Raw genomic sequence first — 25,988 nt, 5'->3', positions numbered from 1 at the left:
TATAATAAATTTATTTTCCTTTACCAAGTTGTTCCTTTATGAAGTATTCATTTGCAAAGCATGAATTTTTTATACAGGACTGCTAAAAACCATGGAGTAGACACATTTGCTTAGTAGTTTTATTTTTTTTTTTTCAGGTTCTATAATCATATTTCATCAACTGGTACAACAAAACATATATAAAAAGCAAAACAAAGAGGGCTTGTTGAGCTTGATGCATGGTAAATCTATTTGGTTTATTCTTGGTTTATTGTTAAATATATTGCATTTCTTAAAGCAGACATCATGTATATTGTGATTTCTAGCATTCCACACACAGCAGCTTATTGTTGTTCCCTTTAAATATGGGAAATAAAAATGGTTTTAGTTTGCTTTAAAAAAAAAAAAAATGAGAGAGAGTACTGCTATATTACATGGCCCAAGAAATATTGGCAGCATGCTCTTTGGCTTTCATCCGTAGAACTGCAATGCTGGAGGACCTCCTTTCAAACTCTGGCTTGGTTTCAAAAGCATGTCCATTGGTTGCCCCAGAAAGCAACGAGTCAGTGAAAAAATTATTGAGGGGCATGTGGCTAAATTGATTCTGGTGGTTTGAAAAGCCTGTGTAGCCGGAATCTGTCCGGGGTGAATGGGAGTAAGGTGTCATACAGGAGGATGTATCTCGTGGCAGCATGCAGGAGGTAACCACAGAACCACTGGCCGCATTCCCTGCCCACAGATTGTTCTGAATCTGGAACATATAAAATGAACACAATTAAACTTAGAAAGTTCATCTTTTGTTTTCTGCAACGCTTGGTTTCCTTTACTTCACATATAATTAGTTCCCCTCTGAAACAAGTAAAAAGTATTTAACAAGTTCTCTGCAATCATGTCAGAAAGTAGTGTGAAGAGATCACATCAGACAAAATATGAAATTGTTCACTTAAAAGCAAGGGGTGATGAGTTGTGTTCCTTACTTTGTCATCCATTTGTCCTGGGGCTCTGTATATATGTCTAGTGTTGAACCTCAGGATGCCATCAGCCCAGCCAGTCAATAAAATTAATGGAAACACACAACTGACATCAGAGAAAAGGTGTCAAAAGAGTGTACAAGATCATAGATATTTTCAACATAATTGCTTCTCCTCATTGGAATTCCCACTGTAATGGTCAGAAAAGGGTGAACAAAACAAACCAATTTGGATTTCTCAAGCGATAAAACCCAGCAAGTATTTGAAAAATTTAATAATGAGAAGCCTTGCATAATTACTTTGCAACAAATGAAACCCTAAAACACAAAAATTACTGATAATACATTCAAGACCTTTTCTTAAATTTGTTTCAAAGATAGATTTGACATAGAATTTCTTTTCATGACTTTTTATGTGAAACTATACTTTGAGGGCATTTCTGTTTCAGCATTCAGCCTTAACAAACCGCGTTGTGCATCCCTGGAAAACGTTGCATGACAGACTAGGACACAAACTTTGTGGTTACCAGCAATGTCTGGAGCAACTATGTATTCAAGCTTTGATGTATAATCCTTTCTATACTTGGCAGTCGCTTAAAGCTCCATTCTGAGACTCAGGCCTTCTACCATCTCTGTATAGGTGCTATTTATGGATAGGTATTTTTCACTTGTTTGTTACTAGATTGACAGACAGGGAGATTTTTAAGACCTATAGGTCAGTTCTTGTTGATATCTCAGACTGCATGGTCTTTCATTCCTGCTCTTTTCACTTTGATTTGATCAAGCTTCACACTCAGCAACTGCCCTTCTGTTTTTCCAAACTCTCTACTCTCTCTATAAGTACTACTTGCACATGGTATCATTTCTGGCATACTCGAACTTCCTCAGTCATTCCTCATTTACACACACCATTATACAATATATACAGCTTTGTACGTCTTCTCCACTTTTACCTATATGCCTTTCCTGATTTTTTTAATGTACAAATAGCATCAGGCAAGACATTGTTTAGCCCCCATTCACAATACAGATCTTGTCAACCAGTAACTATATCCTTTCCTATTTGTTTTCCTTTGCTAAATTTGTCTTCACTCTAAAAGTCTGTTGTCTGTTCAGTGTATCTTTGCCCTGATGCACTGCGATTGAGCCCACGTGTCTTTGTTCTCTGTGGTATGTTGGAGTAACTCAATTATTCTTCAGTTAGCACTGAAAAGTGAATTCCCGCTTCAAACTTAATTCTACATTCACATTCCAAATCCACAGACAAAGGAATTTTGACTTTAAGATATAAAGGTTATCTCTCTAGCTGAGTGATTTTTTCTGTCACAGTAGAGGTCAGAGGAAGTAATGAATTATGACAGACACACACACACACACACACAGAATGAAAACATGTTTCCAAGGCTGATGAGTTGTGTTTTCTCTCATTGTCCTATCACTTTGCAACAGCACATACCAAACCACCAACAAGCTAAAGCGATAAATTATGGTTCACTGAACTCCTCTAGCTGAGATCTAGTGCAGATAGGAAGGATGAAATAGTCTTATTTTAAAAGTTAATATTTTAAACAGTTGCATTAGCAAGGTCACCAGGAGCTGACAAACTAATCTGGACTCCTTGGGAACTCCAGCAGTAAAAATATAATCCAGTAAATGCTCCATTTTGGTTTCCTCTGAAAGCCTGGGGGAAAATCATGATAGCAACATATCTCCCCAAACTCTGGGTCTGCTCAGCTTGTTTACACAGACATGCATGCATGCAGCTATAGCTCCACACACACTCATGGATGTGCCTTTCCATGAACATCCACACAGCTGGGCACACCCCAGCCTTCTGCTCCTGCGTATTTTAGGTGATCTGCTGGGAAGCAATGGAGGAAGTAAGGTCACTGAGGAAGGATACGGAAGATTTTTACTTCTTGTGGGCCTCCTGACGTCTATATGAGGAAATCTAAAAAAAGTTTCAGAACTTCCCAGTTGCCTCCTCTCATAATTACTTTTCAGAAGACTCAAACGTCAGCCCATGGGAGACGCTCTACAGTTTGACATGATTCCCAGCTGCCTTATTACTCCTTGATTAACCTACCTGAGCCAGTTTTGACTTCTAATCAGACTAATTTCCCCAGGGAGAAACTAGTTAACCTATGCAGTGTCTAACACACAAGCTATTTCTGAAGGAGCTCATAATCTCCAAAGCTAACTTATATGCAACAAAGTCTTACTTATCTGACTTACTGAAATTTTTTTCTAAGAATACTATGCCAAATGCTGCAGTCACCCAGGCAGCACAGATATAATTATGGGAGGAATTTTCCAAAAAAAGTTTAAATACAAAATGAACAAGTTTGCCTTTAATAGAGTCAGGATGGGAAATCTTCAAAAGGTTCAAAGGCTCAGTTACAAAGTGCCCAATAACCTATGTGGTCTGGAGAAATCACAAAATCCCTCCTTCTTTCCATACTTTGAGTAGTTTGGTTTGCAGTAAACTAAGTTTAGTACCACCAATTTTCCTGATATTTTTATTCTAGACAAATCTCTTTCAATTTAGGTTCAGCGAGATTGCACAGGTGTAAATGAGAACATAATTCAGCTGCAAATCCTAAAATATGCCAATGTCTTTTTCAAGAAATATGTGAACAAGCTATTAATTTCTAAAACTTTTAAAGGAGTGCACTAGGTTTCTTCTTTAGAGAAAGGAATTCAAATTATTAAATTTAATTTCAGGAATGCCTCAAGATTCTAGGAGACCTTTACATCTTCTCTCATCAGGCAGTTACACCTTCCAAACCAATGTTTCAGTGATATCAATTTTCTATTCATTTTAGCTGGTGCAGTGACTTCACATTTGGTATTAAATTTTCATTTCTTCACAAGGATTTACAACATAAATATCTTGTAGTGAAATTTAGGTGAAGAAGGTATTCCTGTATTAAAAATAAATACAGTAACGTTTCACAATAAGTCAAAATGATCAGACCTTCTTCTGGTATGTTAGAAGGAAAAGCGACATTATGTACATGAATTTAAAGAAAATATTTTTCCTCTTAAAATCTTGTGTGATCCATGAACTATATAAAAGGCAATTCAGAGACTGTGAATGAGGCCATACATACAGCACATCTCTGGTTTCTGTTAACATCACAAACAACTTGAGCTTTGCTCTTGTGGTTACCATGAAATTACCAGAGCCCTTCAATATATTTACCTACTGTATGTTTTATACACACATACACATGCACACACACCCTTCCTGATAGAAAGAGAAATAGGATTTCATAGCTGTGACAAGAACATAACTGGAGAGTTATGGTTGTTAACATGGTTATGATATAATTTCCTAAGCACATGACCTTCTGTTGGACACTGCAGAGGAAAATGAGCTGAGGCAATTGGTCATCCCGCTTGGTGTCATCGCTTCTTTTCTGTTAAACTTTCAAGCTCCCTGAGCTTCAGCCTTTTTATGCAGCCCCTGGAGGAATCACATAAACTCAAATATCAAATTTTTCTGGGATTTTTGCTATCACTTCCCTAGCTTTGTTCTCCCATCACCAAACTCTTGACTTGTGTTATTTCAGCCGCTTGCCTATCCAGACTAGAGACCCTCTCTGCTTGAGTGCACGTGTTTTAGTGCTTCACATGGGAAACAAAATTCTAATCTCTAAGGTCTCTAGATATCAAGAGATGTTATTATTGTATTACATCATAAATGTTATATGTGCTGAATATTATTATAATCACTCTAGTAATTAGAAACTACACATTTACTCTGAGGAAAACAAGAGTGGCACTAAATGAAGAGTTAAAGAATTTATGTAGTTATAGAAAACATATGAATTTCAGACTGATTTGCTAAATTTTTGTCACTCCTCCCCTTGCACTACCAGAAAAGATCAAATCTGTGCTAGCACAAGGAACTGCTTTCAGGAGATTAAATGCAATAGCTGTTAAACTTCTCAAAGCTACTAGTTCACATCTTGTATCTGTTAGTCATTCCTAGTCCATCACCACATCAAATTTCAACTGTAAATTTACACTTTTTTTTTTTCTGGGTGCCTCTTTAGGACATCCAAAATACAGGCAGAAATTTGCCTGTACTTCCTAAACTTGTAGATTCTCAGAATAATTTAAATTGAAAAGAGCCTCTGGGTTTATTTTTCTAAACCCTTGCTTGCATCTTCTCTTAAATTTAGATAAGGTTACTCAAACCCCATCCAGCCATGTTTTGAGTCATTCCAGCTGCAGGGGTTTATTAATTTCTATGGACAATTTGTCCCAATGCTTCACCACTCTCATTGTATTTTTACATTAATGTCTAGACAGAGCACTTCTTGTTGTTTAATTTGTGATCATTTGGTAGGAGCTGTTGGACAAGTGCACATGTGAAGATCACCTGTACTGCATTGGGCTCATGAATGAGAGAGATGCAGGACACAATTTGCAGATATAAATAAAATGCTAATTATCACATGATAGTGAGAGGCTTAACGTTAGAGATTTAAAATATGTGATAGACCCCTTCAGTCCACATTTGGCTTACACATGGTGAACAAAATAAAAATCTGACCATTAGAATACACACTTAAACAAGTTTGCTAAGCTTCAAAATAATGTAGGATATGAAAAGTCATCAAGCTTTAATTCTTGTGTGGGATGTTTTACAAATTGTCAATTCTCCCTACTGCAATCTTGAGGCTGCTTACAATATGGATTAATTATATATCAACTGTATGATACAGTTAAATAAAATATTTCATATTTTGAAAAATACTATTTAAAAATTTGTGTATCTTAGGGGGAAAAAATAATTTGCCTTATAACTAAGCCCCAGTAAAGTCACTCACTTAAAAAAATACACATTTCACAAAAAAGCTTCACAGAGCAACAAACTGAATGTTGAGACTATGAGAAGGACCACATAGAGTGGTGGTTTATTATCAAGAAAAAATAAAAGTGCAGTGCATAAGCTACTTTGTGTGGAACAGACACCACCCAGAAAGATTAGAAGTGTCACTCCCCTCTTGTTGGAAGATCAGCTGCAGCAGGGCAGGTGAGCACACTTGCAGTGAGACACACACCATGCAGGTGGTGGCTCAGCCCCAGCTCCTTGCTGTCACAGCCAGCATGAGTGTGGGATAAACTTCTCTGAAGCCAGCTCAGAGATGTCTGCCACATCTACTCATGCTCAATCAGTGTGCCCGTAGCCTTAATGAACTATTGTGATTAACTGTCATTTATGTGTCTACTACAGTTAAAAGAAATTTTAAGTCATATAACATGTGGCGTCTAATGCATTCCATATGAACATTTAATTGGAGCGCGTAACTTTGATTATTGCTAATGAGGATTAGCCACATGTACTAAGGCTAGAGCAAACGATAACGATGATCCAAGGACTTAGTACTTGACACATGTATGCAGATACCACTTCTACACTCTTTGCCAACACACCACGTGATGCCATGCTGTTCAACATATTAATTTGATTTATCATTCTGGTGGATGGAATGCAAATTTCAGCCTCTTCCTTCTATTTATGAGATTTCAACATTTTCCTTTCTTTCTACACCTTCTATATCATTCCTGTTCCCATACTGAAAAGCTTTTGTTGTCTTAGGATTTCCACCTGCACTAGATTGGGCTTTTTCAACTGAAACAAAAAAATTAAATTCTGTCCTATCCAAGTCTTGCCTGCATTTTCAAGAAAATTTTAAAAATACCCAAACATTTTGCATGTGATATTGAGGGAAAGTAGAGTGGTGTGACAAAATTAATACTTTTAAAAGAACTTAGAAGAAAAACAAACAAATGAACATGATTCAAATAACAAGTAAGGAGGAAGGATGCAAAGAAAGAAAAGAGCCTAGAGGGGAGAAAAATGTTGACCTTTTTTATCTGCTTTTCAATTACACAATTTAATGTTTATTCACATACTGATGCACTTATTTATCAATTTGATTCACACAGGGAAACCTGGGGGTCTGTGTGATAATAGTATAGGCTCTTGTGTGCGTAAATAAGGGGGAGGGAGGGTAAAATGGAATTTTGTCTCATGTTTTCTTGTTAGTTCTCGCAGGTAATCATTGAAACTGATGAGATCAAGTACTTTTGTAACAGGAGCCCTCCCACTAACATAGGGTGGCAGAGGAAGTCAAATAAAGACCAATAAGGTAAGAGAAGAACAAAGCTAAAGAGGCTTTTTTATTGTCCCTCTTCTAACATATTTATACATCTGTGTAGATAACTAAAAATGACCACAGCTGAACCAGGAATCAGAATAAAATAATGTTGACAGATCATCTTATCTATTTTACACCTTATGTTTTAGGAATAAAAAATTTCATTGATCAGATTATTGGCAGCTGTAAAGGGAACTCATGTCTGGCATAAAAGTCACTTTGGTTAAGTTTCTTAAACACAAATGTGTAATACTTATCTGGCCACGGCTGCCTAAAATGAAGGATGGATCCTTCTTTTAAATCCTGTTCATCAATGCTTCAACGGTGTCTCAGATATCCTGAGATATATTTAATAACGCTCTACACTGTATATAAGTGACCAAATTAAGTATGGCTTTTTTACTAACATTCACTCTGGTGAAATGAAGTAAACTTCCCCATGAAGGGAATCTGCATTCATTTCCCCACTGATGTTAAGATGTTCCATCTTCACTTTCATATCATCAGTAGGATATTGCTAGTTAAGCTAAAAATGTCTGACATGTGTTTTCCTGGGTGCATTTAAGATTACTTAGACCCCAATATGTTGTTATCTACAAGAAGAAATTGAAGTTCAAACACTGGAAGTAGTGAAATGGAAAACTTTTACTAAAATTAATGAAAATCACCGTCCATAAAATTTTTCTAGAAAAATCTGATTTTCAGCATAATGTTGTTAGAGCTTTGAAAGAAAATCTGAATAACAGATGATTTTTCTAGAATGTTGTACAAACTGCCCTTCTCTGTATCCCAGGTATTGATAGTATAATTAATGGAAGATATATGCATGCAGAATTTGGCCAGTTTAGGAGATATTCAATTTCTTGGCAGGTTCAATTCAGGACATATTCAATTTCTCAGAAAAGCAACTAAAAAAAACCAAAACAAAAAATCTAAAGTCAATATACTGTAAAAATAATTAAAATTAGACTGAAAGAGCAAAGCAAAGAATTATGATCTACCCAAAAAACATCTAAATTGTTATTATGGTGAAAATAAAGACATGGAATTTAATAGCAAAATTAGACTGGATTGTAGAGAAAGGTGTTGGACCAGATCACTTTCAGAGGTCACTTCCAAACTCAACCTTTCTCTGATTCAGAGCCAACCTTCTGTCTTTCAAAACAAAAGATTCATTTTCTCACCAAAAAAACCTTTCAGGTTTATGAAGTCACACAATGCACAGCATCATTATGTTCTTAATTTGTATTTGATGAAGATAATTGGTGAAGAGACTAAGCAGAAGTCTCCACAACACCCTCTGTTGACTGCAAGAAACTGACGCTTCTGCTGGAATGCAACTGAGATGTGTTTTCTCATCATATCCATTCTTGGACTCAAAACAGAAAAATCTGCAGGCTGCAAATCCTTATAATGCACACCAGAAATTCATATTTGTTCCTGCTCTTTCTGCTATAAAGCTGTAAACTTCTCAGCTTGATTTCATCCTTTTTCAACATTCAACCTATATTTTCTTCCAGCAACAGGGAGTCTGTTTTTCTCCATGTTGTTTCTTAAATAAACTCTAGTGATCTGTGTTCCACAATGCACAAGAAAAAATTTGCTTATTTAAAAGTACATTTAAAAATTATTTATTTAAAAGTACGGCAAAGCTTGTCTAATATTTGCTTATTTCATTGTCACAAGAGAAGTGCCTGTGGTGGTCGTGATGTGGGAATAAAAGCAAAGGAAAAAAGGTTATTTGTTTTCTTCTCTTACATTAACTACAACGAAATAAAGGAATTGTTGGGGAAATCAATTTATAACATTAAAATGAAAGCATTTTAAATACTTTTTCTGACTGAGTTGTGGGATAGATTGATGAATTTATAGCAAGTCAGGAGCTGTGTATTTATTGCCCAGAAGTGAAACACTTAATAATGGACATCTAGTTCAAAAGATTTGAATGCAGTGAAGTTAGTAGTCGTGTTTTTAAAACAGATTTTCATTGTCTCACTCATTCTCACTGGAAATGTTATATATATCATAGAGATGTGGTTTTACCGAAGGACAGGATTTCAGAATGTGAAAACTACGAAGAATTACCACCAGGTTAGCAAGAATATGAATTTTTATTGAATGTTCTGTGATAATTGCCTGGATACCTACTCATATACAGAAAAGTAGCCAAATTTTTCTCTGAGGAGAGGGCTACCTTGTTTTTAACATGTAGCCAAGCTATGTGTGCAAACCCTCAGCTGAAACAGCCAAAGCAAAGGGCAGTCACACCTTCATTCAGCTCCTTGTTCCTGAACAGCAAGAGCAGCAGAACAGCTCAAGGCAGCATTCTCATGCAGGTGAGCAGACCTAATTACACATTGTGCCTCCCTGCTTACCTGCAGTCTGTTAGTCTGTGCTTGTAGGTGAGCACGTGGCATTTGCACTTGTGAATGAGTACACATTTTGCATTTCTGCACACCAGAGGTGCTTGATATAAGATGATGGGAGGAGCATTTGCACTTGTCTTCTGTTTTTAAGAATCTATTAATTAGTGTTGGAAATATTAGTCAGGCTGAAGCTTAGTTGTGTCATCTGTCTAGCAGATATTTTTTGACAAAAATATGAACAGAAATGCAGAAAATTAATCTTTTAATAATCTGAAAGTACAGAATAGATCTTTTATTGGGTTGGAATTTTATAGATCATATTATCTATAGTTAAAAAATTTGGGATTAATTTTAACATTAATTTTAGGACAATCATTTTAAGTGCTTACCAATGACTTATATTAATCCGTTATCTTATACTAATGAAATTTGGTCATTTAGGAAAACGTGTAGATGGAATCCTACTAAAAATACAAGAAAAGCCGGCAGACACAAATTTAGTCTAGAAATCCCAAAGCTTCAGCACTGTTCCTTGTATCACTTGCTGTGATGCTGTAGGTAAGTCAGAAAGACCTTGAAAGGTGAGCTGACCACCTTGAATGAGATCTGTGAGTGACTGCAAATCTATGGCTGTGTGAATCTACCTGGGGCTACCTAAGATTGCGTCCACCTGCCTAAACACAGTCATGTAGTGGTTGCTAATGCAATTTGGGTTATTGCCCTGCTGTATTTTAAAATAAAAACCAGACAGCCTTACAAGTGCCACCACAGCTGAAATGGTTGTGTTCATGGTCTGAGCTGCAGGAGCACGGGGCAGCTCTGGCCCAGACACCAAACCCAGCAATATGTAACCTCTTCATAGGTAAATCACGTTCAACTGAGTAGATGACACATCAGCCAAAGACCCCTGGTTCATTATTAATCACATTCATAGAATGATAGAATCACTAAGGTTGGAAAAGGCCTCCAAGATCATCAGGTCCAACATTCGACCAAACACTGCCATGTCAACTAAAGCATAGCACTAATTGCCATTTCCAGTCAATTCTTGAACACTTTCAGGGATGGTGACTCCAGCACTCGACCACCATTTCAGTGAAAAAATTCTCCCTGATATCTGATCTGAACCTCCCCCGGCTCAGCTTGAGGCCATGTCCTCTTAACCTCTCACTAGTTCCCTGGGAGAAGAGACCATCTTGCTACAATCTTATTTAATGCAGTTGTAGAGAGTGATGAGGTCTCCCCTGCACCTCCTTTTCTCCAGGCAAAAAAGCCCAGCTCCCTCAGCTGCTCCTCACAGGACTTGTGCTCGAGACCCCTCCCCAGCCCCATTGTCTGCTCTGAACATTCTCCAGACTCTCAGTGTTATTCTCCCAGTGAGGGGCCCAGAACAGGACATGGAATTTGAAGTGCAGCCTCACCAGTGCCAAGGACAGGGACACAATCCCTGCCCAGCTCCTGCTGGCCACACTGGTGCTGATCCAGGCCAGGATGCCATTGGCCTTCTCGGCCACCTGGGCACACGCTGGCTCATGTTCAGCTGCTGTCAACCAGCTGCCACAGACCCTTCTCTGCTGAGTCAATTTCCAGCCACTCTTCCCCAACCCTGAGGACCTCTTCGCTCAGCCAATTTAGAGCATGACCAAAGCAAGCTCACATAGAATCTGAGTATTTTCTTAAGGTTGGCAGAGACCCTGCTACCTAATGAAGCTCAAGAGCACCAAAACACCAGTAGTGGAAGAGAACCGTGAAAGATTTTTTGCTTTGCATGGTGCTTTTTTTTTTTTTTAATTAATTATGTGGTAAAAGCAATGTGAAGCCGGAGACATGAAAAAAATTGGCTCCAGAATAGAAATATTCAACGTGCTAAAACAAGCAAGAAGACAAACAAAAGCAGAGTGAGGCAAAGCAGTAAACCAAAGGACTGGAGAACAGAGACAGAAGATTACGACCTTATTATGCAGTATACCTTACTATTTACTAGCAATAGTACTAGCACTGAAAAAGACAAAAAAAAAAAAATTAAAGCAACTACAATGATCTGAGAGAGCTTTCCTGTCCCTCTGCCACTCTCCCCCTGTGATATACATTCAGTTCTGATTCTGCACGGCTATATTACAATTTTATGCTAGTAGGACACTTGTTCTATTTAATGGTCTGTTGAGGTCTATAAGGAAATGGTGCAAGTTTAGCACATCAAGAGGAAGCTGTCTAGGGATCAGAGAGTTTATACTTTATCTTAGCAAAGTATACAAAACCAGAGTTGTTAGGATGGCTGCCAAATGTAGAACCAAAGAAAGTACTGCTTGGTCTTTACCATACCTGAGGGTAGCTGTCAGTCCTTGGAAGAACAGATATATCATAGGTGGCAGCAAAGTGGCTCTTGGCTTGCTGGATCTGGCCATAGCGTTCTCTTTTTCTCCATTTTGCTCTTCGATTCTGGAACCAAACCTAGAGTACACAGCAAAAGAGTCATCGGGGTAATTATATACTGCGAAGGGGTTTTTGGAAAATAAGAGATTTTGGACATTGGCTTTGAAAATTTCTGTTTATCTTAAAAAGAGGAGTTCTCCACATGAAAATTAATTTTTCACTGTTTCAATCTTGTAAATGTCACACCTGCTTAACTTATTGCTGGCTATTTTGAATATACATATTGTTTCATTTATATTCCTCAAAACAAACAAACAAAACAAACAAGCAAAACAAACAAACAAAAACAAAGACAACCTGAGAAAGATCAGTCTGTAGCAAGTAAAGAAACATTCTCTTAAATTCCCATGCCCACTGACTTGCTATGATTGCCTGTAATCTGTCTCCTAGAGAGGTGTCCATAATCTTTATCAAGTGCCGTAACAAAAAGGCAGGAAAAATTGGCACACGGACAGTAGTCTACACAGCAGGAAAGGCTTCTATAAGGAATGCTAGCTAAAAGGCCAGGAAGATAATAAAAAGTTACCATGTCACAGACAGCTTTTTAACTACTGTGATTTTAGTTTTCACTTTGGTGTTAGGTGATACCTGTTTCTTATAATGGAAGACAAAAGAATTGCATTTTCAGCTATAGAATAATTTAGATTTTATGCTTAAATTTATTCATACACATTGGTCTGTTCTCTAACATTTTGAGTGTCAAGTATTGTATCAAAAACCCTTTATATGACAATTTCTCTCTGTTACTGATAACTGTCATTGTGCCATGATCTTAATAATTTATTCTTGTCTTTCGGACAGTTTAGTTTGGACAGGTTAGGAATTATCTTGATGAATAAAGGATTGCCAAGAAAAGTAACACTGTATAAGAGTAATATCCAACTAGTCATTGTTGTTCTGGTGTAAGCAAGCTCACTGAGACTTTTTTAAGAAGTCACACTTTTTACTGAATCTTTTTTTTTTTAAGGAAACAATGGCATTGGTTAATTATCCTGCTAAAGTGATCATTAATTCATTTTGATATATACATACATGAATAGCGGGGGTTTTTATAGATATTTCCTGTATTTTGGGGTATATTTTCTGATTCCATGTTGTGGGATATTTAAAATAACACTGGTTTATTCTTGCATTGGTCTTTGGAGAACTCAACTTTCTTTTGATACTGCTTAAGCAACCAGGGCACAATTTTGCTCATTTTGATTCCCAAGGGCTTGTGGCAGATGTGCCATCTTTTAAAAGATTCAGCAATCAAAGCAAGGCTCATGCATATAACTCCTGAGTATATATTGTTAGGAACCTCGGTGGTAAATTTGTGTTATTTAAGATGCCTGAGGTTCAGCAAAAAGAAAAGGGAAGGCAAAAAAAATCTCCTGTCTCCACATCAAGGACACGATAAGGAAATTTAGACATGAAGTTCTTTCCTTGAAAAAAGACCTTGACAATCTTCTTGAAATGGGTACCAATTACTGGACTGACATGCAGCAGGAAAGAGAACAACTTAGATAAATTAGGTTCAGGTTGGCTCTCTCTGCATGTGTGCAGGACAAATATTAAATTGGATGTTGATGAAATGGTGGTGAAGGGAACTGTGGGTAAGGTATCCAGCTGATCACTACACTACACTAAATCAAACAATTTGCTTGAATTCATAGAAGTAAATGAGAAAAAGCACTTTTTTTTTTTCCTTTGACAATCCCCCAAAATGTTTCTGTTTACACCACTTTACTAGAAACTTACTCTTGGCAGAGATAAAGTAACCATTTGCCTCCACAAAGCAATGTAGAAATCTGCTGCTTGTTATCCTTGAATTGCCAGATGCTTGCCTTTAATGACGTAAGGCCTTGCAAATTGCTTAATCTTGTGATGGAATACTCTTGCTACTCTGGATAGAAATTATCAACATGTCCTTCCATATTTAGCATATGAGAATGCAAAGATCAGTTATCTTTTAAGAAAGGTAAGAATGGTAAGAAAGGTAAGAATTTATTTCTATGTTTAAATAAAATAGAAATAAATACTCTGTGAAAACCTCATATAGACATATATTTTTAATTTACTGTCTTCTTTTTAATACTCTTACCATGTGAAGCCTCTAAATCTTAGAAAAAAATGTGATAAAAAAAGTAAGAGGATACACTTGAGTATAATTTTCCCCTCCCTATTCTAGCTATTAATTTGTTCTTGAGGTAGTTCTCCACATTCCAGAATTATACATTTGTTAGAACGGTGTTTTAACAGTATGCTATCTTCTTTGTTTTAAGTCAGGACTAAATCCCAATGAGTGGAAGTCATACTTGGAAAGCTGTAGCAAATTCAGGAGAGGAATTGCGTAGAGCCTAAAGAGTTAAAAACCAAATTCCATCGGCATTGCTGGTATCACATCAATGTAACTGAACGCACAGTTTTGGAGTCTATTTGCTGATGACAATGGCAAATGTGATGGCTGCTTGAAAAGACATGAAAAGAACACTTCTTTATAAAATTAATTAACTGACTTTTTCTGAAAGTGTTTCTGATTTAATTTCAGTTTGCATGCATGTGCACTGACGTCTATTTCTCTACATGCGTGTGGGAGTATGTGTTTAATTACAAGTTGTGAAGTTGTTATCATATTCAAGTCACTAAATTAAAAAAATTAATCCCAGTCTGTAAGAATCAACAGGACAGTTATTCTCTAAATTGAAATAATGCTTATTACCACAACAGGAAAGATATCTAAAATGAACATAAACTTGCAAAGTGTGGCTCACACCCTTTTCTAACAGAAGACCTCTAAACAAGGGAAAGGCTGCATTTCCTGGATATTTAGCTTCTTTTCTCACCATTGCACATCAAAAGCCATAAATATGATTGGGATTACTCTACAAGCACATACTGAATGGATCATATTTGTACGCAGTTACGATACACGATAATAATATACTAAGTGGTCGCCAGTATGTTTTGTTACAAAAACTCAAATAACATTATTATTAAGTTATGGAAGCTTAAAAACCATAAATTTTACCTCCTAGTTTTGTGATTTCTAAGATCATTCCGTACAGAAAAGATGAATAGATTATGTCCTTGTTTTATACAGGCACAAAACTCACACACAAACATATCTATATAAATATAGGTATGTAGATATATAGACACTTATACACATTTATGTATGCCCTGTTTCACTGCACAGTCTTTGGATAGGAACAAGGAATTTGGTCACTTTTTAGACTGTAATTTTCATGCCATGACACACACAGAATCCTCTGCATCTGAGTTCTGCATTGCCATCAGTCTGAACTACATGCAACAAGTCTTTAGTGGGATCTTGACACGCAACAATTTATGTTTTCACTGCCTGGAATACTACAAGAGATCAAGACAGTTTTACTATTGATTATGTTTTCTCATCCTTTAAACAAGTGTTCAGAACTGTAACACAAGCTATTAAAAAAAAAAACAAGTTATTTTAGCACTACAGCATAACAGCTCATGTCCATAAAGAAATGGGGCAAAACGAGCTGTTTACTTTTGCTTTATGGGTTTTTGTACAATCCCCAAGAGTGTAATTTACTCATTGCTACAAAGCACAATTTGTCATAGAAAGGCTGAAATCTGGTTCCTACCTGGACTCTGGCCTCAGTGAGCTCTGTTCTCAGAGCTAGCTGTTCTCTTACATAGACATCGGGGTAGTGAGTTTTCTGGAATACTTTCTCCAGTTCCTCCAGCTGCAAACTGGTGAAAGTTGTTCTGTGTCTCCTCTTCTTACTGCTGGAGACATTGCTGTCACACTTATCACCAAGTTCATCCAGGTCCCCCTTCTCCTGCAGCCCTTTCACAGGAGACATCCTGAGATTGTTGCAATTGTCCATGGGCCTGCTCAGCTCTGTGTGAAGAGGCTGTCCTTCCACTTTAGTAATCCCGTAGTTCACTGTATACAAGGTGGGTTAACAGCTGGTTAATAAATGATCAAGGGGGAAGGAGAGGTGTTTAAACTCAGGAGTTCATATAAAACAGTTTCACAAGGAACCAGATTCCATCGTGGCAGTGTTATTTCTTTATGAGATCACTGAAGAAGAATTTGTAATATTAACTACAGATAGAATAAAAGTGCTAAGTCACACTGAATTTTAACCGAGAATGATATCTGAAAATATCATCTGAAAACGTACAGAGTGAGGAGACTGTGCAAGAGACTTGGATATTTTCACCCTACCACTACTGCTGCTAAAGTAGTTAACAATGCATGAAATCAGCCTCAGCTAGAGTTGTACAGATAAGGAATCTTAGCCCAAAACAGATTTTCATAATAGAGACACAAAGCTATTGACAAATGTGCCTTTAAACTTGGAAGCAAATGCAAAAAAAACCTCTATTTCTATGAAAATACAAGCTGACAGTGAAGTAAACTTAATAGTTGTGAACTGACACATCAAGAAGCAAATGAAACCAAAAATTAAATTCACTTTTAAAATTCAATAAATTCCATATACCTTCTTTTGCATTTGTGAAGTGGAATTGTTTCCAATGAGGTTTGTTTTGGTTACAAAATACAGGGCATTTCTGCAAAATGTTAACTCATTAAATGTTAACTCATATAATTTGTAAAAGGATCGCAGGAACTATTTGTCTTTAGGTAAAACTTGAGTGGTAGAGATAAGAAATAGTCCACAGAAGCTTCTTAATAAGAAATGAAAACATTTCTTACTTTTCAATATTTTTACTTATCGCACATTATTGGAAAAGTAATGAGATAAGTCAAAGAATTTTAAAAACCTTTTTTTTCCTAAGAAAAAGGTGGGAAAAAAGATTCAAACTGTAGAAATTAAAACTTACAACCATGCTATGTAACATAATAAGCTTGCTTTGAGATTGCCTCGCGTTCTCAAAAATTTCTTTTCTTTCAATTCGAGCTGATTGCAATGAAACACAATTTTCAGATACTTACCATCAACACAAACATAGATAGGAAATGCCCCAAAGCCCTCGAGGCATACAATAAATTAGCTAATTAAGAAAAACTTCAATGTATAAATCAATTTCCTATAGGTTTTTGTTTTTAAATTAGACTTGAAGGAATCTATCAATTTCTCACCTTTTTTTTCGTAAAAATGAAAGAACTTTCTCAAAAAAATATATATACTTCAATGACTATAAGAAGTAAAAAAGCATATCATATTGTTAGCCTTACTGCAGCTGATTTTAACCACGTTTTCCAATTTTCCTATGAAATTAGTTTTAAAATATTTTCTGTAGCGATTTTCATCATGTTGGAATAATGAGGAAGATTTTAAATGTTTTAAAAATAAAATATTCCTCATTCTCCTTGCTTATAAGCTAGAAAATTTTAATACTTGATAAAATGTTTAACAGTATTCTTTGGGGTTTTCGGGGACTGACGGGTTTTTCGGAAAAAACACCTTCACGCATCGATTGGGAGAACCCCGCTACCGTCGCAGGACGGTGTTTGAAGGAAGCAGAGATGACCAAGCTGCCTTCCGTTCCCTGCCTGGATCGGCACCGGAGAGCCGGCCGTGACCGGGCTCCCTCCGGCACCGGCACGCCGGCGATGCTTTTCCCGGGAGTTCGCGGGGTGAAAACGCCGCGGCTCGCAGCGGGGGCGGCAGCGCCCGGGGAGCGGCCGGAGGGCGACCAGAGGCCGGTCGGGGGGTGCCGGGGGTGGCCAGGCTGCGCCGGAAGGGACCGGGGGGCGGCCGTGTCCTACAGCACCCTCCGGGACCCTCCGGCCCGTCGGTCCCCCGGGCGGGCTGCCCCGGCACGGGCGGGCTGTGCCGGCGTGCTCGGAGCTGCGTTCTCGGCAAGCCGGGGGACCCGGGCCGGGGCCGGTGGGGAAGGCAGCAGCTGAAAAACTGCACTGAAAGGAAAAGAGCTCTTCAAAGCAGCCGTCTGCCTTCTCCCGGATTTCTTTTTTTTTTTTTTTTAATAGTAGCATTATAACAGTAGTATTGTTACTGTTGTTATTTTACTACGACCTGACAGCCCTCGCATGCCCACATCCGAAGGCTGCGCAGCTGCCTTTGGTCTCCCTGGGCGGGAGAATCCCTGCCCTCCCCCGCACATCTGCAGGAGGGGGAATAACCCTGGGATGACGACTCACCGTTGCTGTCCTGGCAGGGTGATGTCCTCTCCAGCCTCACATGATGCTCAGCTCTTTGCAGAGGGTTGAAGGCCTGTACGCATTTGCTGCCTGACGTTTTGCTATAAAAGGACTCATTGTCCAAAGTTTCCATAACGTGCTCCAAACTGCCTCCTGCTCCCATATAAAAGTCACTGTTCTTGCTCGGCTGGCTCTTCAGGGCAAACTTCTCGCTCAGAAAATCCATAATCATCTAAGGCTGCTTGAGAGCCTCTTCCCTAGACAGAGGCTGGACTGTGAGCAAGGGAGGGAGAGTGAGTGGATGGGAGGGAAGGAAGGAGGGAGGGAGGAAGAGGCGTTCAGCGCTTAGAGAGCTGTTTTGCCTCTGAGCCTTTGATTTGTCTTGTCTTGAAAGGGGAACCCGAAGTTGCTCTTATATCTTGAAGCTCAGCAGGACTTCTTGTGCAACCTCCCATTTCTAATGAATATGAAAATAAGCAAGCAGTATAACTCCACCCCAGGTCCCCCAAGACCTAATCCCAACACAGGAGGGAGTTCCAGGCCCATTTTCCACAGACGGATCTGTTTCAGACAGACACACACAAGCATTTGGGGAGGGTGAGGGGAGAAAGGGAGGGAGGGAGGGTGGGGAGGGAGGGAGGACAAATAAAAAGGACATTTCCCCTCTGCAACCTATTCGCATTTCTCCAGGGATCCTGGAAAGAGTAATCCCTCGCTTCCCTCCCTCTCCCCCCAGCTCTCTGAGAGGCTTAGAGCGAGGTAATTTCAGGGGCACATACCCTTAAGTAAAGGATCTTCTTTAATTGATTTGACTGATACGTCGGTAGCTGCAGTCCTGTTCTCTGAAGCTGTAAAATTAAGAACCGGTGTTCCTTCTTTATTAAACAGATCAGAAGTTTTGTCCTAGAGTTAAACAGAGAAAGAAATGTTGTAGGCAGTTGTTTGTGTAGAGGGAATGTAAACCAGCAAAACTTAAAACTAGAACTCTCTCACATCAGAAAACTGGCCTAAAAGAGAATTTGTCTGCTATGAAACAGATCTCAGTTGTTGTGTGTGTGTTTGGGGTTGGGGGTGTGCGTGCGCCTGTGCAAAGTGGTTAAAACGGACTTTTATTTCAAATCTCCTGAAATATTATCATTAAAAAACAATACTGTTTCTAAACGAAAGTATTTATTAAAGTCTTAGGCAATAAAAAGAAAACGAAATGAGTCATATACGCATGCATTCCTATGGATATTGGGAAAGCGGGTGGTTTCCACCCAATGTGTGAGCTTTGAAGTGTTGAATTCCTTGGCCTTTTCGCACATTGATAAGATTTAAACACAGGCGAGAGAGATAGTGGACTATTTCGAAGAGGCACGAATTACGGAAAAGATCTTCCGTGCTTCCTCGTGAAAGGAGTACTCTGTGAAGTAAAGCAAACCCGAGATTGCAATCACTTCAGATGAGGATTTCAGCATCGTGGGCCCGCGCTTGTCTTTTCTGCTGAGGCTGTTTTAGAACCCAGTTCGGTGGGCCCTTCCCTCGCTGGGGCGGGGAGGGGAGAAGCAGCGAGGCTTTAGTGAGTGGCTGAAGTACTGGTGCAGCACTGGCCGGCCGGAGCAGCTTAGAGACCTTTCCTGTGAACCCAGTCAAAGGTGAAGGGAAGGCCAGTTCGGGTCCAGCATATTTCCCGGCAGGCAGCTTCCCTTCCTTCTTCAGCCGGTCTCTAACTTGGTATTTTCCCGGAGAAAGGGGTTGGGGGATGTTTTTTTCAGCTACCACGGTCGAGCAGCTGTGGGCACCATCCGCTACACGCACAATCTGTCCTTCCCTGCTGCCTGTCAGGACCGGGCTGCTACCCCCACCCTCCGTCCCAGTTCCCGGCGTTACCTGCCGCCATCGCCCAGCTGGGGCTGCGGGGGGCGCGGAGCCCCGTCGCGACAGAGCGCAGAGGTGGTGCTCGGGGACTCGGGGCGGGACGGGCTTTTTTGTGGCGTGGGGGTGTCGCTTTGGCGGGGAGGGAGAAGTGGAAGCGGTTTCCGTAAGACCCGGGAGAAGAGGAATTGAAGCGGCGCGGAGGACGAGCGGCGGTGGCCGCGGTGAGCGGCCAGGTGCGGCGGAGGCCGGCTCGCTGCTGCCCCGGGAGAGAGGCTGCAGCCTGCCCCAGGGGCCGCTCCAAGAGCAGCTCCCGTCCCCGCATTTCTCATGAAAAACGACACGTTTCCTCCTTGCACCTTCTGGAACAACGCCGGCTCCGGACCCTCCGAATCCTCTCCCTGCCCCCGCATCTCCCGCGCTGGCACTTCGGCAGCGTGTTTATCACTGTGCCTTAAAAGCGCTAAATGCCCTGGGGAAGGGGGAAAAAAGAAAGGGGGGGAGCAGGGGGGAAGAGAGACAGAGAGAGGGAGAGGGAAAAAATGGAGCTCTGGATGTCTTTTAAATGAAAGACACATGCAAAGTTTTTGCAGACTGCAATCGACTTTTATCCCAATAAATGTCTCTCTTTAAAGACAACTATTAAACTCCAGGAAAGCCGAGGACAAGGAGCATCTCCTATGAACGTAAACCCCCCAAGAGCTGCCAGCAGCAGCAGGGCTCTCTCTCTAGGCTGGAGGGAGCGCGGTTGCCTCCGCGGGGATGCGCGTGTCCCGCTGGCGGCGAGGAGCCGCCTCGGCGGCGGCAGTCCTCGCTCCGCACCGAGCTGCTCCGCACCCCGACAGCCCTTCCACCCCTTCCCTCCCGGGAGGATCGGGCCACCCCGGCGGCGGCTGACCCGCGGGGCCGTGGAAGAGCCGGCCTCGTCTGGGGACCGAGATGGGGACGGGCTGCGGCGTCCTCTGTGCTCTTTACTCCCGCTCCTCTGAGAAAACAAGACCCTCCTGCAGCATCTTCCCCGCAGCAGGGACTCCTCTCCCTTATCGCCCCGTCTTTGCGAAGCTCTCCCCGCCGAGATTAGCGCCGACATTTATGTATATGAATATATATATTTGCAATATCTGAGTATTAAATATAGAGCGAGATTCCAGCTCTAACCGGGTCTTAAAATCCGTCCTTCCTCAACAGGAAACAATAAATAAATAAATAAAAATCATAGTGATTCTACATCACTGTTAGCTCCAGGGACCAAATTCTACTCTCATTTACCTCTGTGCAACCCAAAGGACTTCAAAGGGAAGGAGAGATGTAACCTAGGGGAGAATTGGCGCCACGTATGGCATTCGTTCTCCTTAAAACTTGAAAACAGAAAGCTGACTTCAGCGGGCTAAAACCATTTGAGAGGGGTTGGACAGATCCCGGGGGAGAAGGCGGCAAAGGGAAAACAAATTCTGCGCTGAGGTGAGACGGCTTTGAAAAGCATCTTTCTTCAGGGACCTACTCCCTCCGCCGGGCAGCCCCGTTATTAAGAGCTGCATGCAGATGTGCCGCTGTGTTTCCAGAGATGGAGTATCTCCCAAACCTTCTGTGAAAGGGTGTTATGTGTGATGGAGAGACGTTTCGTGACCAGAGGTGGTGTGAAGGAGCTCGCCCCTGCAGCGCATAGGAGCTCCTTGGGGAAAGCCTGTCCGCTGGGACGAGCCGGGCGCGCAAACCGCGGGACCCTGCGCGGTACCGCTGGGCTCTCCTGCGGGACGGCAGGCTGCCTTACCCCCGCCGTCCTGGAATTCCTTCCCTTCCTGAGATCCAAGCGTAGGAACGCGGATCCCGCATACATTTCAAACGTCTCGCTGCCGTCCCAGAATTTGGGAAAAGAAATGCGTGAGTGCGGTTCGGACCTCCGTTTCTGGGTCCGCAGCCCCTGCCGTTCGTGATGGCAGTTTCCAGCCGAAACAGGGCTACTGCGTGTTGAAGGCATCTCCTCACACCCTTGCGTTTGTTTAAATAAAGTGAGAACGGCAGCAATACGGGCGATGATCTCCCTTTCTAATGTCCAGGAATCCCTATCCCCTCCCGAACCTCCTCCCCATTTCTAATATCGGGTTTTAACTAAGGATGGTAGCACAAAAAAAAGATTTTTTTTTTTTTTTTTACACCGACACTTCTCTTCCCTCCAGAAGACTTAAAGCAGGAAATTTATTTAAATATTGGACGGGAGGAAATTCGCTCTACCTGGGACTCGGCTAAACGAATTTTGGGGGTATTATTCAATTCCGTTCACATACGCACACTCCAGCTGTCTGGGAAAATGGACGGTGAAGCTATGGAGATAAGGGCTGGGTGTTCCCGCGGGAGGGCTGGCCCCGCACTGAGGGGCGGCTGAGCAATGTTATAGGGGAAGAAGGGAAGTGCATATGTTTTCTTGAATGGGATCAAGCACCCCAATAGCCGCCGGGAGGGAGGGGGGAGGTGTGTGAAACACGAAGAGAACTGTCTGTCTTGAAAAACAGGTGCTCAAATAGTTCAGCATTTCCACAAGCCTTCTGTCTTCTTTGCTGAGGCTTTACCTAGGAGCTCATTTCATGTTCAGACACGGAGATTTTATTGTATGAGATGGGCGTAGGCTCCAGAGATACCCTCTGAGAAATTAGCCCCTCGGTCTCTGCCTCTCGGCCCTGCCACTGGTGTGAAGCAAAAAAAAAAAAGGTGTAAAAAGACAGTCTGTGCCTCGCTCCATATCTCTCTCCCTGTGGAATGCGGCGAATTGCAAGTTACAATCCAAAACCTAGCTTGGCTGAGTAATAATTTTCCACACATCCTGTTTGTGAGAAGAATCATGTGAAATGTTCTTATTGCCAGCAAGAAGAAGTGCATTGCTTCTCAAAGAACACTGAAAGAAGTTGAGTTTTGGGGACTGTTGGATTTCCTCCTCTTTGTGTTTTTGGTGGTGTTTTTTTTTTTTTTTGGTTGGTTGTTGTTGTTTTTTATTTTTTTTTAGGGGGGTGGGTTTTTCTTTGTTGGGTTTTTTGTTTGATTGTTTTTTGTTGTTGTTGTTTTGTTGTTTTTTTATTTGGGGGGGGGGTGGGTGGGTGGTATTTGGAGCATCACTATTTTAATCCCTGAAAATAAAGATTTTGTTGCAGATTTCCGCAGCCAGGCGGCAAAAGGTCCCAATCCAAGCCCCCTTTAACGAACTTTCTTCCTAACAGGCAGGTTTTGTTCACCTGAGCAAACACAAATCGGTTCTGGTGTACGTGGACAGCTTTAAGATTTTCCGTTCGGAGAGGAAATGTTTAATTGACACTGTTTGGAGTGACTTTACCAGAAACCTGGGATCTGTAGGTTCAGGGATCAGTGGAAGTGTAGGAGCAAATCGACTGCACTTCTACTCGGTAACTTAATTCTGCGTGGGCAGCGGAAAGGTCTATCGAGCCCCGCTCACCCCGCACAGGGAACGTGGTGTCACCTCTCATTAGGCTGGGCCCGAGCCTGGAGCTTTTCCCACTTTCCCAGCCAGGCTCGAGGTTCAGACGTTTCCAGGTCTAGTCCACAAAACAGCCCGAACGTAACGACAGCAACCATTTCACGGTTCCTGCAGTTTGGCGCTTTGACAGTACCTCAGCTGTTAGGGAGATATCCCGTATGACACCTGCACAGATAAAATGAAGATTCCATGCGCCTCAAAGGCATATTCAGGGGACAGACCAGAAATTTGGTGAATGGGAAAGTTAGGGAAGCAGGATTGCTGATTGCTGTCAGGGCTGGAGAAAATTCGACAATTTTCTTCTTGCAACAGGTAGTGACGCTTCTACAACATTTCTCTTTTTTTAAACGCAAAATGGAATGAGATAATATTTTGTGTGTTGATTTAATCTTAGCCCCATAGGAAATCTAGCAGAGATGCTCTATAAAAGCATTAATCTCTTATCTTGATCTAGTTCAAATTATAATGAATCCTACTTACATATGTGTTATAAAAACAAATCCTACACGAATTTAATCTATGCTTCATCGGACTGCTATTGTAGCTCTTTATCAAGTTTAGAAAGGATTTGAAAGTCGGGTCGTGGAACTCAAAGCCCCGTGCAGTTTGGCACCACCATAAAGAAGAGATTTGCTCCTAAAGATGCTTCTCAGCATATACGTATTTATTCCCCTCCATTCCCCCCCGCCGCCGCCGCACTTCGGGTAGGATCTGGCTCCTGCTCGGGATGTTAGGTAAGGCAAGCACAGAGCTGCTCTGTCTGCAGCCCGGAGGAGGCGGCTGTCCCCCCGCCCTTACCGGGGGACAAAGCTTCTGGCGGCTTCGGCCGAGCCGGGCTCCAGCAGCCGGAGCGGCTCTTCAGAAGCCAAATCCTCGCCCCTTCCCCCTCTGCCAAGCTTTCCAACAAATTATAGACATATTCCCAAGGCAAAAGACAAACACCGTTCTTCATATCACAGAAAGAGACGCCTTAGAAGAAAATCTAGACGTGGAAAAGCACGTTATTAGGTTTTTACGAGTGAACATTCGCTTCTCCTCCCACCCTTACCCCTGGAATTTATTCCCAAGGAGCGGGCCGTGCCCCAAAGGAGCTGAGAGCGAGTTTGTAATGAACAATTCTAAATTATCCCTTTCGCTCTCCTATCGCGACCCCACGCTGGGCTGTAGGGCGCTGAGCATCAGCGTACCTGTGCAAGGGAGCAAATAAAAAGGAAAGCCGTCCTCTGCAAGTTACCCAGCCTTCCCTGACGGCAGCTGGCTCCTGCGACAATTCCGAAAATGTAAGGGCTACATTACCGGAGCGACCCGAGGCTCTGAATGTATCGAGAGGCCTGGAGAATGTGTCGGGGGCTGCCTTGTCATCTCAGATGAATTGATTTCTTCTAAGGCATGAAATATGGGTCGACATTGTGGTTTCTAAGCACGAAGGTAAAGGAAGGTGTGAGACAGAAGGGGCAGGGTCAAAGAAATAGATCCCTGTTCAAGTTGGAGGTACTAACAAATGGATGCATTGAGCGGCTTTGACAAGGACTGCCGGTTTTCAAGGCTACCTCGTTTGAAAGAACCCTTGCTTTTTTTTGCATTTTTTCCTCCAATGCGATGTGTGCTAGATGCGATTAAAAACGTGTAATTCAGCGATGCTGAAAGCCACAGAGCAATTTTATTCCGGTCTTTCAGCACCGCCTCTGTACAGTCTCAGCCTTATTTTGTCACTTGCTGAGAGCTGCCTGTATCTTTTGAAACGCTAGCCTGCATTAAGGAGCATCTATCCCCGAGCCTTTAGACTCTCTTCCCTCCTTACCAGAAACGGCTAGATGGATACAAAAAAGAACTTAGTGGTTAACCGATACGCTGCTAATATTTCATCCACGGGCCTCCTTCCCCTCCTTATCCCCCTCCCCTTCCCCATCCCCCCCCCCCCCCCCAAAAAAAAAAACTTCAACTCTTGGAAAAACATCATATTTTAAGCTTTCCACACAAATATTGATATTGGCAAATAAAGCCAGCCCCCAGCCTTTGGTTAGAGACAGTCTTCTTTTTGTTTCTACCCTGGGCAATCCAAATTAATCCACTGTATTACAAATTGCCTCGAAATATTTAACTTTTCCTGACAAAACCCATACCCGGCATGTGTCAGTCACCATGAGAGACATTTTTCCTAGTCCGTTTGAGCGCTGGCTCTTTCTAGACTGCATCAGACAGCGATGGGCAGCGAGATGACATGACCCAGCAGGAAATTCTCTTATTTCTGTTTGCATTTCTGCTGCGGCAAGGCACAAAATGTTTAATGCTATCAAGTAATCAGGTAAAGCAAAACTGCGTAAGCCTGAATCTTTGCCTCGCCTCCTGTTCGCAGGGCAAGAGGTGCCACCAGGTGAAAGCAGGTCCCCCACTTCGACCATTTGCCATCACAGCCAGGGCATCTCTCCTGAGCAGGGACAAGTCCTTCCCACATCGCCCTGGCCCAGGCACACGGCCAGACTGCACATTACATGAAAGGCAACAACTTCGCGAGTCATTACCTGAAATTAAATACGAATGCAACCGGCGCAAACTTGAAGGGGCTGTGTAAAATGCAGGTCTTTGTTTTTCTTTTCTTTTGTTTTGTTTGTTTGGTGCT

At 41.4% G+C, this 25,988-nt stretch overlaps 1 protein-coding gene across 1 annotated transcript; it reads right to left on the bottom strand.

Annotated features, from left to right (window-relative positions):
• Positions 1-409: 409 nt before the first annotated feature.
• On the bottom strand, positions 410-18,259 carry ALX1 (ALX homeobox 1; the record flags this gene model as incomplete). Its single annotated transcript, XM_084205665.1, has 4 exons — positions 410-730; positions 11,814-11,942; positions 15,536-15,840; positions 18,028-18,259. 4 exons carry the CDS (start codon positions 18,257-18,259, stop codon positions 410-412), a joined length of 987 nt encoding a protein of 328 aa, XP_084061791.1.
• Positions 18,260-25,988: the final 7,729 nt, after the last annotated feature.

The sequence above is a fragment of the Fringilla coelebs genome (assembly GCF_963513975.1).
Source record: "Fringilla coelebs genome assembly, chromosome: 5".
NCBI classification, from domain to species: Eukaryota; Metazoa; Chordata; class Aves; order Passeriformes; family Fringillidae; genus Fringilla; species Fringilla coelebs.
Note: the sequence above shows the minus strand (reverse complement) of the source record. Positions and strands in the feature narration are given on the sequence as shown.